The 15,028-nt window shown below is 43.3% G+C and overlaps 1 protein-coding gene across 1 annotated transcript in view; it reads right to left on the reverse strand.

Moving 5' to 3' along the window:
• The window catches only part of LOC122808154 (CD209 antigen-like protein C), a 1,908,152-nt gene that overhangs the window by 1,034,104 nt on the left and 859,020 nt on the right, over window positions 1-15,028 (reverse strand). The window contains exon 6 of the mRNA XM_044079127.1: window positions 10,139-10,266. Coding sequence (XP_043935062.1) covers window positions 10,139-10,266 — 128 coding nt within the window. The remainder of the gene's footprint in view (window positions 1-10,138; window positions 10,267-15,028) is intronic.

The raw sequence follows: 15,028 nt of genomic DNA on the forward strand, positions 1-15,028 counted from the left end.
GCCAGTTCATTCTGTAGTTCGTGTAGAATGCAGCCTGGGATATTGTCCGGTCCCATGGATGCTGAATTCTTGGCTTTGGAGAGTGTGTTTTTTACCTGTGCAGCCATGATTACAGGAACTTTGTATTCTTCCGGTATAGAGATGGGCCCTCTAGGGGGTGAGAGGGGGTTAAAGTTAGCATTGAACCTATCTGCCAGGATGTTGCCAATATCAGTTGGTTCTGTATATTTAGTGCCATTGTGCTGTAACTCAGAGCAGATCTGAGTATTGCCATTGAGATTCTTGACATAGCTATAGAATGCTTTGTGGTTGTCTTTAGAGTCAGCGGCAATTTTGTTTTCATAATGAGAAGTTATGTACTTACCATAACGTTCCATGTTAGTTGTCTTCTTCTCACCTTCTTTCTTGCTGGATGGGTTCGGAGCCGAACCTCGGCTCCGACTCGGCCTATTACTAAAGCTCGAGAGCTATTTTTACCGGCTCGAGGCTATACTATGTCCCATAATGCTAGGCGTCTTAAACCCAGATCTCATTTGATAGCTAACACTATGGACATACATGTCCCACCACAAGAAAGAATAAATCTATCTAATATATGTAAATATAACCTCTTCTACATATATCTCTTACAAGGGCTACCAAAAAGAGAGCAAGAGAGCTAGCTGAGGAGATAACTCTGGTGACAAAAAATATCTCACAAGATACTCTAGGTCTTTCCAGGCTAGGGTGATGGAGGGTGGGACGCAAGAAAGAAGGCGAGAAGAAGACAACTAACATGGAACGTTATGGTAAGTACATAACTTCTCAATGTTAAGTTGTCAATCTCACCTTCATTCTTGCTGGATGGGACAGCGTCCCTAGCACCTTAGTCCTGGGTGGCTCAATGGAACAGACTCTTGAGTACAGTGGAACCAAAATCAGCTCGACTTCTGGAGGCAATGTCCAGTTTGTAATGAGAAATGAAGGTATGAGGGGAGGCCCATGTAGCCACTGCACAAAAAATAGAATCCATATGTAACCTTGCTTGTAAAGCTACTGAGGAAGTTAAAGCTCTAGTTGAATGAGCTCTAGGCTTGGTAGGGAGCTCCTTATGCCTCAATTAATAGATTAACGTGATAAGAGATGTCAACCATCTGGACAAGGTTACTTTAGAAACTGGAAGGCCTTGCTTTCCTTCCATGTAAGGCAGGAATAACTGTTCTGATTTTTTCGTCTGCTTAGTTCTATCGAGATAGAAGCGTAGTTGATGGTGAACGTCTAAACAATGTAATCTTCTCTCAGCTCTATCAGTATAATTTGGGAAGAAGACTGGGAGATCAATAGTCTGATTAAGATTTTCTTCAGGGAGTACCTTAGGTAAAAAGGATTGATTAGTCCTAAGAGACACTCTATCTTTGTGAAAAACAAGATAAGGGGGGTGCACAGAGAGTGCTTGTAGTTCCGAAATCCTTCTCGCTGAGGTAATAGCTACCAAGAAAAGTGTTTTCCACGAGAGCAGTTTTAACAATCAGGAAGGAGCTGGCTCAAAAGGAAGAAGAATTAAAGAAGACAGTACCAAATTTAGATCCCACGGTGGAGGAGGATCTTTAACCGGGGGCCTAAGTAATAGGGTTCCTTTTAGAAAGGCTTTGCAAAGCTTGTGGGATATAATACTGGTCTCTGACAAGCCAACATGGAAATTTGCAATAGCCGCCAACTGGACCCTGATACTGGCTGAGGAACAGCTCGTTTGGAAAAGTTCCGCCAAAAACTCTAGAACTGTTTGGACAGGAGCTGTGAAAGGGTCAACTTGATTTTTCCTTGCCCAAATAGAGAAACGCTTCCATTTACTAGCATACGTCCTTCTGGTGTTAGACTTGTGAGAGGCAAGGATAATATCACTGACTGAGAAATTAAGGGAAGCTTGGCTAGGGTTTGAAGTGGAGCAACCAAGCTGTGAGGTTGAGAGATGGAAGGGATTGGTGCAGCCCGCCCGATTGATGGGTCAGAAGGTCTGGCACTGGGTCCAGATGCCAGGGCTGCTCTAGTAGATGACGTTGCAGGAACAGAAACCAAACTTGTCGGGGCCAGTAAGGGGCAATGAGGATCATCCTGGATCTCAAGGCAGTTGCTTTCTGGACTAACTGAGTAATTAAGGGAAAAGGGGGGAAAGCATATAGAAGACCCCGGGGCCAATCGTGGACTAGAGCATCTCTGGGAGGGAGACCCGGAAGAGGAAAGATGGTGAAGAAGTCCTGATGCTTGCTGTTTTGAGGGGTTGCAAAAAGGTCGCAGCAAGGCTGACCCCACCTTCTGAATATTTGTTCCGCTACTAGCTTGTTGAGAGACCACTCGTAGGGCATGAGAATGGCCCTGCTCAGTCTGTCCGCTATGACGTTGGACTTCCCTGGAATATGCGTTGCTACCAGAACCGTTGAGAAGAGATCGCCCACTGCCAAAGTCTGAGCACTTCCCGACATAGGGGGTAGGACCTGGTTCTGCCCTGCTTGTTGATGTACCACACTACAGACATATTGTCTGAATTGCAATCGTCCCGGTGGGTAGAGAGTTCTGAAGGGCCTGCAACGCCAAAAGTACCGCTCTCATCTCCAAGACATTTATGTGCAGGTGGCACTCGAAGGGTTGCTATGTGCCCTGGACTGTCCTGCCCTGAAAATGCCCCCCCCACCCGATCAGGGAGGCATCCGTTGTCATGGTGGCAATGAGAGGGGGGAGAACAACAGGTCTGCCTTGCAGCACCTGAGGCGAGACCATCCACCAAGAGAGGTGTCTTTTGCATGACTGAGTGATGAAAATGTTGTGAGACATGGGAAGCTGCTGAAAGGACCATTGGGAAAAAAGCATCCACTGCAGTATCCGCATATGAAAATGAGCTAGGGGGAGCAAGATGATTGTTGCTGCCATTAGACCAAGTGTTTTTAGTACAAATCTGGCTTGGACCCTGTCCTCCTGTAGTAGGATTTGAACATGGCTGCGAATGTCTGAAACTCTTTGTGTAGGTAGTTTTGCTGACAACTCCACCGTGTTTAACATGGCGCCTATGAAGGTAATATGCTGACAAGGCGACAAGGCAGACTTTTTGAAGTTTATAGAGATGCCTAGCGCTTTGCACATTTGTACAGCGTAATCCCTGGCTTGAAGTAGCTGGTGCCTGGTGGTGGCAGTAAGGAGCTAGTCATCTAAATATGGAAACACCTGGAATCCTCATTGTCTCAGGTGAGCCACAACCACTGCCATGCATTTGGTAAACACCCTGGGGGCTGTGGTGAGGCCAAAGGGAAGGGCTCAGAATTGGTAGTGACTGACTCCCAACCGGAAGCAGAGAAACCTTCTGGAGCACCTGTGCATTTTGATATGGTAGTACACATCCTGAAGATCTATAGAGCACATCCAATTGTCCTGACTCAGAAAGGGTAGAATGGACTGTAGCGTGACCATCCGGAACTTCGTTCTTTGAACAGACTTGTTCGGCCTGCTGAGATCCAAAATAGGTCTCCAGTCCCCTGTCTTTTTTGGTACCAAAATGAATTTGGAGTGGATTCTGGATCCTTGTTGGTCTGTTGGGACTGGCTGGATGGCTCTTTTTGATAGCAGCTTTGAAATTTCTGACGCTGCTTGATCTCTCAGACCGGGTGGAAAGTCTGGAAGAGGCCCTTTTGGTTGTTGCGGGGTGTAGATAAAGGGGATTCTGTAACCCTCGGATATGATCGACCGTACCCATCTGTCTTGCGTAAGGGAATGCCAGGCTTCTGGGTACAGTGAAAGTCTTCCCCCGACTGCCTCCGAAGGTGGGCAGTTGGACAGCTCCTCAGGGGTGCTGGAAGGGTTTGTCAGAGCAAAGATTCTCTGCTACCCTGATTTTACGGACCCCCCCTGCCCCTAGGGTGGCGTCTGTTATTGTTCCCTCCTCTGCCTCTGGAGGGGAGCTCACCACGTGCGTCAGGCAGTACTCCCTGGGGTTTACGGAACCACATCTTTCCGCCCTTTTGACCCTTAGGGTATGGTCTAGAAGGGGCGTAAAAATGGACTCCCACGGCAGAGAGAGTCTTGCCTTCCTGCTCACACCTGGTCAATGTATCCTTCACTTGAGGTCCAAACAGGGCAGAACTGTCAAAGGGGGTATTAGTGAAGGACGCCTTGAAGAGGTCAGCAAAGTTGCAAAGCCGCATCCAGGTGTGTCTCCTTAGAGCAATGCCTGTGCCTGCAGCCCTACTCGCTCCATCAGCTGCATAAGAAATGAGCCGCACAGAAGAGTTGACAATAGAGTTCAGGGTCCCCAGTTGGGAGTTGATCTTTTCCTGAGACCCCACAGCTGCTGGGTCCTGTAAGATATCACCCAGTTCTTTAAGGAGGTCTGTCTGAAGATGGGTGAAATGGCACAAGTAATTCAGCGACCGCATGGCAAAGGTCGCTGAAGAAAACATCTGCTTGCCTTACCTATCCATAGTCCTAGATTCCTTACTGGGAGGATGGACAGGTACTGAAGGGTCAGCCAACTCCTTCTTAGTGGCTGCTGCCACCACCATGGCATCAACGGGGATGCCATTAGAGAGAAACTGCTTGTCTGCCGGGGCTGTAATAAATTTTGTAGGCCTCAGGGGAGTTGGTTCCATAGTATCCAGAGCCGTCCACGCCTTCTGAGCCACCACCTCCATGAGTGGGTCGAAAGGCAGGGACACCCAGGAGGTGGAAGGGCGAGAACCGAACGCATCCAGGTACACCGACTCATCCTCGGGAGGGTTGAGGGCGGACCAGTTCCCCCTCTGTTTAAGGATCTCTAGGATGTCAGAAAAGGAGACATCCTCAGAGGGGGACCTTGGGGACCCTTCCGAATCATCCAGGTAAGTGTCAGATGTCACTGACTCAGGGGAGTCGACATGCTTCCTCTTGCATGTCCTCTTCCAAGGGGGCTCCCCTGCAGGATCAGGGGAGGCCTCGGAAGAGGAGGAAATGCCCAATGGAGCGGCCTGGAGTGTCGGTTCTCCGCGCTTGGGTTCGGGAGGGTAGGCAGGGGCCGAAGCAGGCACCATGGAGGGAGGGGCCGATGAGGCTGACCGTGGCACCGGTATGAGAGCCAGCACGCTCCTCATGACTGCAAAGGCACCCCTGTCAGGCAGGGAAGAGGGACCCAGCTCTGAGGAGATGAGAGCTCCTCCTGGCACCGAGAGGGACGGCTCTGAGGCCGATGTCGGGGCCGAACTCATCTGCGCTGAGGCTCCGAGAGGGAGAACAGGGTCGGACAAGGGTCCGATGCCACTCGCCCCCTCGGAGCTGACGAGGGAGTCTCGGTGCCTGGATTCCTCCAAGAACGGAGCCAATGAAGGGATCAGAGCCGACGAAGGAACTGATCACGGAGGGATCGGTTCAGATGCCCCAACGGTACTAACCTCGATAAGGCAGAAAGAGGACCGCTCGACGCTGGCTCCGAACATGGAGCCGACGATTTGGTGGGCTTTGAAGGTTTTCCGGACATAAGCTTGGACGGAGAACCTTCAGGCTTTAATAAGCCTCTGAGAATGAGCTTATTTCTGCGTTCCTGCAGGACTCTAGGGCTAAAAGCGTGACAGATGGAACAAGAGTCCTGCAGGTGCAGAGGGCCCAAACAATACACACAAGAAGTGTGACTGTCTATCAGAGACATCTTCTGACAGCACGAGTCACACTTCTTGAATCCCGATACCTTGGTATCCTTGGACATGATACCACAGGGTCAAGACAAGGAGTCTACACAAGTACACTAACACACTTGAAAAAGACACACTCAGCAAAAAACTTAAGATTAACTAATAGTAAAAAGGAGACAGAAATACCCACACACATACTAAGGGGAATCTGTGCTAACTACTAAAGGGGGGGGGTTAGAGGCCCGTCCACCTTCAGGGTGGGAAAAACTACTGAAAAGGGGTAAGGAAACTAGTTGCTATTCTCTAAATACTAATTAAAATAAACTAATGTGAAAAAATCTACCAAAAACTAACTATAGATACAAAAATTTTTAAAATACGACCTGGAGCCAGTGAAAACGCAACCTTGTAGCTGAAGCGGCAAACGAGATCTGGGTTTATGATGCCTAGCATTATGAGACATAGTATAGCCTCGAGCCGGTAAAAATAGTTCTTGAGCTTTAGTAATAGGCCGAGTCGGAGCCGAGGTTCAGCTCCGAACCCATCCAGCAAGAATGAAGGCGAGATTGACAACTTAACATCTAGCTTTGGAGGATTTTATGAGGGATCTCAGCTTCTTACTGAGGTTGACCAGGGAGTTTCTGCAGTCATGGGATTTTACTCTTTTTTGCAACAGTTTCTTTCTTCTGTTGTAGAGTTTGTTTATAGCAGGGGACCACCAGACTGGCTTCCTTTTTTTGGAGGATAGTATCTTGGTTCTATTAGGGATAGCATGATCCATGCACTCGTGTAAGTGCTTATGAAGTGCATTTGTGTAGGATTCAGCAGTCGTACCTCTATTGTCCGTCTGCATGGGTGTCATGAAGTTTGCCACTTCTGTCTTAAGAAGTGTGAAGTTGGCTTTGGAGAAGTTTTTTACGGTGGTTTCCCTAACTGAGAGTGGGGGCAGGATGTGGATGTCTAGCTTGTGGTCAGATCTGACCAAAGAGGAATTGACCTCTGGTGTGGAACACCAGTTGCCCATGTTGGTAATGACCAAGTCTAGGATATTGCTGCCCCTGGTGGGGGTGTGAATAAGTTGATCCAAGGCGTTGGAATTTATGAATTCCAGAAAACGTTGAGCAAAAGAGTTGGTACATGAGTAGTTTTCCCAGTTAATGGTGGGGTAGTTGAAATTGCCCATTATTAGGGTGTTGGGTTGTACCCTAATACTTTCCAGTGTATCAAGAAATGAGGAGTGGGAATCCTGGGGCATGGTGGGGGGTCTGTAGCAAGCTACAATTTGGATTGCGGTCTTGTCCAGAGTCAATTGCACTTGGATAATCTCGGATGCATTATGCTGTGCAACTAGCCTGGAGGTGTGGATATCCTTAATGAATATGGACATGCCTCCACCTTTAGTGCTTCATTCCTGGTAAGGTGGCCGAAAGGTGTGGTATGAATTATAGCGTGGTAATGCAAGGCTGCTCTCTGGAGCTTTGAACCAGGTCTCTGTCACTGCAAAGATGTCAATGTTCTCCATTTTAAGGAGTGCTTCGAGTGAGTGCATTTTGAGGTTTAGACTTCTAGCATTGAGTAGCGTTATCATCAGATTTTGCTTGCTTGTACCTGTTACAGTTTTGAATTTGTCATTTAACCTTGCCTAAAAAAGGCACTATAGGGGTGGCAAAAGCCTTAGCCAGTATCCGGAATCCCAAGGATGACAGGGGCAGGCCCTCTGTGACAAAGTATTATGGTTTTTCGTTCATGTCGTCCCAGGCAGACAAATACTGGATCCCCTTTAGAATGACACCAGAAGCTTAGCCAATTGTTGAAGTCAATCATTTTGTGCTTGTACTGCGGCATCATTCTGGGTGATGGCAGGATGCTACTCAGGGCTAGGGTCATACCTGCCTGGGCTACTAGATCAGAGAGCTCCTCCATGTCTCTTTTCATGCAGTCCAGGGAGGTACGTCTCAGGTCATTCACACCAACATGGACAATGACAGTGTCATATTTGTACTTATTGTGGAGTGACCTGAGTGCGTGCATTATGTGGTGGATCTTGGAACCTGACAGGCAGCTGACAGTAACTTTCTCCTTGTTTAGCCTGGTGAGTGGAACATCAGTGTGCCTGACTATAGAGTCCACCTATGACTAGAGTGTTGGGTACGTTGTTATGCCTTATGGGCTGTGGTTGAGTGGCACACTGAGTTTATGGGCTATGTGTCATTTGGGTTGTGTTGGGGGATGGAGTTTTCTTGCGTTTCTGCTTTGGAGGTCCCTGATGCTTTGGCAGGTTTTTATTGAGAGTCTCCGCGAATATAGGTGTGTGTTTTGCATTTCTTTGTGTCTGTTTTGGTGGTGTAAGTTTTGAGGGACTATGTGATGAGTGTGGTGTGGTGCAAGTGTTTACCTTTTCATCTTGACTGTCTAGTCCAGTCTTGGGTGAAGAGAGCTTTGCTTCCAGTTTGGCTATATAAGTGCATCTCTCACAGGTTGTAGTGTTGGGTGGCAGGAGGAGAGGGTTGTCTGTGTACATGAGGCAATTGCTGCATTGCCCCAAGATGCCCAGATTCATCAGGTAGACAGGAGAAATCACCGGGAGCTGACCCTTAGACATTCCTGGATAGGTGCTTATTTATTAAGTACTAAGAGCATAAAATGGTCAACCTCAGCCTGATGTGCGGAGAACAGCCAACGTGCCTTCTCTACTCACCAACTGATGTGAAACGACTGCAGCAATGTTTTAATATGTAGATACCTGGTGTACTAAAATGGTCTAAAGCAAAAAGCAAAAATATTGCAGCATAGCAGCATTTGGCAAAAAAAAAATCTGCTCCCATGTTATATATTTAATTGGAATTCTTCAGACAGACAAAGGCATGAGACCTAGGTACTTAGATGAGCAACTCTATTATTTGATTATTGTGTTTCCATAATAGCCAGGAAATCCTTCTATCTGACTCAGTTATTTACTAAGGGAATATCTTCCAAGAGCTAAAAAGACATCCTATCCTTGTATTTTTCCTTTATTAGACCTATTATCATACTCAACAAATATTTTGGTATGTTGAAATCCTAGTATATTACTTAATTGGGAAGGCCTCAAAGATTTCAAACCAAGATGATTAAAAATCTTGAATTCTTCCACTATCCCAAAAGATCATCATGATTCTCATTATATTCAGTAGCCTTTTGGATGAGCTGAGGTGATGTGTTTAGATTTTTGAGCTGTGAAAGATTCAATCCTGTTTGATCTCCTATTTCTTCACAAAAAATGTACTTCCACAAATACCCACAATAGAGACCTAAATCTACACCAAAAGATAAATGAGACTTACCGGAGGGATAGTTTCCTAACACATCATATATTCATTCCCAGCCTATGGAAAAAATTGGCACTACAGGGCAAATAAAGTCCTACTTCAACTACCTTTAAGGCCGGTATTGATGACTGGATGTGAGAAGTTTGTTGACTACATGTTGTCTGTGTGACTGCAAATTGTTTGTCCCTAAAGAAAAGAAAGAGGGGAGGGCACGCAGCGTTAAGCACTGCTCTCATCTCCAGGACATTTATGTGCAGATGGTACCATCAATTTACACCAAGCTTATCATGGAATGCCCTGCCTGATTTGAGAGGTATGCCATAGTAATTGCTAGCCAAGGATGGCAAGAACTTTTAAGTCTGCCTTTTTAAATATGTAAATGGCTAGGCATCTTATGGAGCCCCATGATCACGTCTAGTATTATTCCTTTATCCTTTTGTTCATATGCCTACAAAGTTATCATATACAGATCACATTACTGCATGCCAGATATAAAGTCTAATCAAGCTTAGTTTTGTTAGGAAATATGTTTATTAAATTATTACGTGTTGTTCTGTGAAATATTAATATGCTTGTTAATTTATTTTTTATTAAACAGGTAAGTGAATGATCTGGATGGAGTATTTCAATGGTGAAATGGATCCCAAAGAAAGATCTAAGAAAGTACAAGCACCATCATTTTAAATTGTAAATGCAGAAGGAACACCCCTTGTACACAGAAACAGGTGTTATATATGCAATAAAAATTATTCCAGTAGCACAAGAGGGAAGCTGACAAAGTCTCCCACTTCTGTATTCAGTCTGTAAGACAGTCCATATCTTTCTATAATATCATATGTCTGCACAGGGACTATGTATGGGGAACCATATATCTACCTTTGTTGCCTTAAAGGGGGAAAATCTTTACATAATCATCACACTCACAATAAAATCAAATATAAAATTAAATATTTAATGTATAAATACAAAAATGAAAATGCAGTCATTAAATATTGTCATAGCTGGTTTATGTAGAATGCAAAAGGTATCTTCATTTAAAGTACAGTCACTATTTTGTACACAAAAAAAATATCATAAAAATGATTATACCATGTGACAAATGCTTTTATGAAGCAGAATGACAAGCTACCTTACAGCAAAATATGTTATCAATGACTTTCTGTCATGAAAAGCATGCTTCTCATATGATCTGTTGTGGTAACTTACAGTCTGTTAGTTTCAGTACATTTGCAGGATTCCCCATTAACCCATTTCCAATCCCCTTCATGATTAGCATCTGTCAGTCCAATCCAGTACTCATCTGTACCATTCCTTACGGTCTTGTTTAAGAAATCCTAAAATAAAGAAAATATGACAGAAATTTATTTTCTGCCTCTATATGATATTGTAGCTGCATTACTTATGTTGTATTTAGATATATATTTTAATATGTAAATTGTTTTACTTGAATCAGTTTCATGTGTCCAGATTTTTGTACACTTGTACACCTGCTGCAGTTATGTTTTGTCTGCTCAACACTAAATACAATTAAACCAACAGTATTAAAACAGCCTTCTATAAGCTTATGAATGAAGGTATTTACAGATATGATGATTTAGGTATATATCATATGCAGTTAATTATAAGCTGGAGAACTGTACTAGTACTGTTTATGATTTCCTGATTAGAGATATTCTGTTGGAGATTGCTTTTGACATCAGCAGCTATGTTTATGTCTGCTGCTCCTAAGCTATGAGAATTACAACTTGTTGTGGAGCTTCATCTTCAACAAGAACAGAGCTCTCCCTCAGTCCTTCTAGTAAATGCTGTATTTACTCCTCCAGAACTCAGTCTCCTGCCATTACACCTCGGAAGGCCCTTAAAATTAAAATGATTAAACCTCAATTAGACAGTCAATAGAAGACCTAGATAATGAACAGGGGGTCACTTTACATTACTTCCCAACTCAATACACAAACTTGCATGGGTTTATTGAGTTTATATATCAGAAGGATGGTAGAGTAATGGACCTATTCCTGCTCTACAGAGGAGACTTCAGAAAGGCTATAGGTTCAACTTACACTCTTCTTGGGTTGCTCCTGCCTTGATGTATACCATGTAATATGCCTCCAATGTTACTTCAGGTAAAATGCACATCATGTTGCCAGTGACTAAGGAAATGGACAATGTCTTCTAGCAACAAGGTCATGGTGGCTCATTTTGGCAAATGCCCACTAATCAAATACTATGGATTCTGCAGGAGCTCTGACAAAGTTTCCAACTCCTCAGAGCTGAGCTCTCCATCATTGCTGCATTGGAGTATCATGTGATGAATATGTTTGGAAAGTATGTATCCAACATTTTGCCATTATGGAAAAATAGACTAAAGCTTCTACCTCTTCAGGGTCCACAGACTCTACAGTGCTGCACAGAGTGCTACATAGGATGCAAGTTTAGGCATTGCTTATAGCCAGCACTCATACTGGTATCTACCAGTTTTATCAAGATCACTGAGATAATGTTTCTTGATTCCCCCTTCTCAGGTACCTTCCTGTTGTGAAAAGAGAAAGAGTGTAAGACCTTTATTACTGTAAATATCAGTTTTTCGTACTGTACAATGTTCTTCCAGTAGAATGCAGAGGAGCTGGTACTTAATAAGGTGCCATGTCACATTGGGAGTACCACTTCTGCATAAATATTGTAAAGATGACAGCTGTTATTTTACTATCATTAGTCTTTTAGAACTCCCTGCCTCTGGTAGTTAGAGCTGTCCACTCAAACAGAAGGGCTAAGGAAGCTGTTCTATCCACTCAGCTGATAAATAATGGCAATCTGACAGTAAGCCATTGCATTTTTTTGATTTTTGATTGCTAGTCATGTTAACGTGAAGGCTAATTCCTTAGCAGACATACTCAGCCACTGTCTTTTGATATCCCTCAAATGTTATAAGAATATTTCAGTAAGTAGGAGAATGTTTTTCTTGTATGGACTAATCTGTTATTGTGTGGCCTCTTGGCCTCTCCAGCCAACAACATATGCATCGGTTACTTATCAATGACCCCCCCCCCCACCAGAGAGCAGAGTTAAGGATGCTTTGGGACAGATGTCGTCTAAGAGAGGTTTATGCTTTTCCTCCATTTATTCTGATTATACAACTTTATTTGTATAATTATATTCATTTTTAAAAGTGTTATTTGTTTGAATCTGAATATTTTCAAATTATTCATAGACATACAAGTGTTTTAAATAAACGTCAGGCATAATATACATGATAATAATAATAATAATGATAACTGTGAAGAAATTAGACACTTATTTGTGCTAACATGTCTGACTGAGGTTTTGTATATAATTTCAGTTTGACCTGTATATTGTATGCTAGCATGACTAGCTATAATATTGTAAATTAGTTCTTACATGTTGATTTTTGATGTGTTTGTAAAGAATGTTTTAAAGATTTGAACAGTGTCCTTGTACATTTCTAACTATGCATGTTTTTAAAGACAGATTCTAAAGTCAAACTGTCTCAAATTCCGCTGATCAGCAGATGATGTCATCTGAATGTTGACAGTTGCTGTGAGTTAGAGTCAGAAGCTGAAAGACAAGAAGTAACTTCTAGAAAACAGCTGTTGGTTGAATTTAGAAATATAAAATGAAAATTAGAACTGGAACAGTTGACAATTAGGCTAGTCTATAAGACAGCCTGCTGTAGTCAGTTGTCATTTGTCAGTTACAGGTGTCAGTTGATCACAGATGTACTGCACAGTGGATACCCAAAAAGGTCTCACCAAGAACTGTAAGCCTGACTTTGCTCTGTTGTAGTAATTTAGTTTAGATCAGGGACAGTGTACTTTAGTCAGCTAGGACAATTATAACTAATGAGTTAGATCTGTTAGAATTTTTCTGAATATTGAATTCCTATCCTACAGTATTGATTTCATTTTCCTGGTGATTGAGTTCTGTTTGTTTATTGGTAATTACAGTTTTGCATTTTTAATCATTTTGTTCAATATTAATGTTTTTAGTGATTTGAGAGTGCTTATGCTTTGCTTGATAACTTCCAGGGCCACTCCGAAAACCTGTCTGCTTAGGTCATTTGCTACTATTTGTTTTAATATTTAATTTTCATAATTGGACACCCCTTTAGAAGGGCCTGAAGACAGTCTGATTGGTGGCAACATTACCATATTATTTTGGAGAAGGGACACAGCTGGAAATCTGTGTCAGGCTTTCCCAGATATCTTTGGATGTGTGAGATTTAATTTATTTATGTGCGAGTGTATTGGAGGTCTTAAACTGGGACACATTGCTCTGAAGTGTGTAATAAGGAGTTATATTTGGGGTGGACAGAAATAAGAAGTTATGTACCTACCATAACATTCCATGTTAGTTGTCTTCTCGCCTTCTTTCTTGCTGGATGGGGCTCCGACTCGGCCAATACTAAAAGCTCGAGAGCTAATTCCACCGGCTCGAGGCTCCCCTATATCCCACAATGCTAGGCGGTAACTACTCAGATCTCATTTGGTAGCTATACCAAGCAATACTATTCTCCAAGAATGGATTAACAATTTTCAGTGGAAGAAACACAAAAGAATTCCGGTCGGTCTGTCCAGGTTTGGGGGAAGGAGGGAGGGATGCAAGAAAGAAGGCGAGAAGAAGACAACTAACATGGAACGTTATGGTAGGTACATAACTTCTTAATGTTAAGTTGTCAATCTCGCCTTCATTCTTGCTGGATGGGACCGCGTCCCTAGCACCTTATCCCGGGTGGCCTATCGGAACAGACTCTTGAGAACAGTGGAACCAAAATTGTCACGGCTTCTGGAGACCATGTCCAATTTGTAATGTGAAATGAATGTATGAGGAGAAGCCCAGGTGGCTGCTGCACAAATTAAGTCTATAGGCAACCTGTCCTGAAAGGCTATGGATGTAGCTACTGCCCTAGTTGAATGAGCTGTAGGTCTTGAGGGTAATTTTTGATGTCTAATCTCATAGATAAAAGTAATTGTAGAGGTGAGCCATCTAGATAGAGATACTTTAGTGACTGGAAGGCACAATCTTCCTTCTGCATATGATAGAAACAATTGATCAGATTTCCTGAGTTGTTTAGTTTTGTCTAAGTAATATCTCAGTTGTCGATGAACATCCAAAAAATGCAGCTTTTGCTCTGACCTATTTGAATAGTTAGGGAAAAAAAACGGGAAGATCAATAACCTGGTTTAGGTTAATTTGAGAAGAAATTTTTGGTAAAAAGGATGGATTAGTCCGGAGAGATACCCTGTCTTTGTGAAAAACTAAGTAAGGAGGGCGACTGCATAGAGCATGGAGTTCTGATACTCTTTTCGCTGAAGTTATAGCTACTAGAAAAAGTGTCTTCCAAGAAAACAATTTCAGAGAACATGAATCTGCTGGTTCGAAGGGGGGAAGAATTAAAGATGCCAGAACCAAGTTTAAATCCCATTGAGGCGGAGGGTCTTTGGTTGGAGGTTTGAGAAGAAATACACCTCTTAAGAAGGCTTTACAGAGTTTGTGAGCCATGATGCTGGATTCTGAGACACCAACATGAAAATTTGATATGGCAGCCAATTGAACTCTAATGGTTGATGCAGAAGATCCTAAATGAAAAAGTTCTGCCAGAAAGTCTAAAATAGACTGGATAGGTGCAGTAAAAGGATCAATGCTTTTCGATGATGCCCAAAGGGAAAAACGTTTCCATTTACTAGTATAAATCTTCCGGGTAGAGGATTTATGAGAGGCTATCAAGATATCTCAAACCGAGCGAGATATTGATGGAAGCCTGGCTAAGGTAGGAATTGGAGAAACCATGCTGTGAGGTTTAGGGAAGACAGAGATTGTGTAGCTGACCAGACTGATGGGTAATCAGATCTGGTACTGGGTCCAGATGCCAAGGCTGCTCCAAAAGGTAGCGATGAAGAAAGGGGAACCATATCTGTCGAGACCAGTAAGGGGCAATGAGGATCATAGTCACTCTCAAGGTGATGGCTTTCTGAATTAGTTGAGGTATCAGTGGAAAGGGGGGAAAGGCATACAGAAGTCCCCGGGGCCAATCGTGGACTAGAGCATCTCTTGTGGGATGGCCTGGTAACAGGAAGAGCG

Source organism: Protopterus annectens, chromosome 8.part0 (assembly GCF_019279795.1).
Source record: "Protopterus annectens isolate FY-2018-M chromosome 8.part0, PAN1.0, whole genome shotgun sequence".
Taxonomy (NCBI): domain Eukaryota; kingdom Metazoa; phylum Chordata; order Ceratodontiformes; family Protopteridae; genus Protopterus; species Protopterus annectens.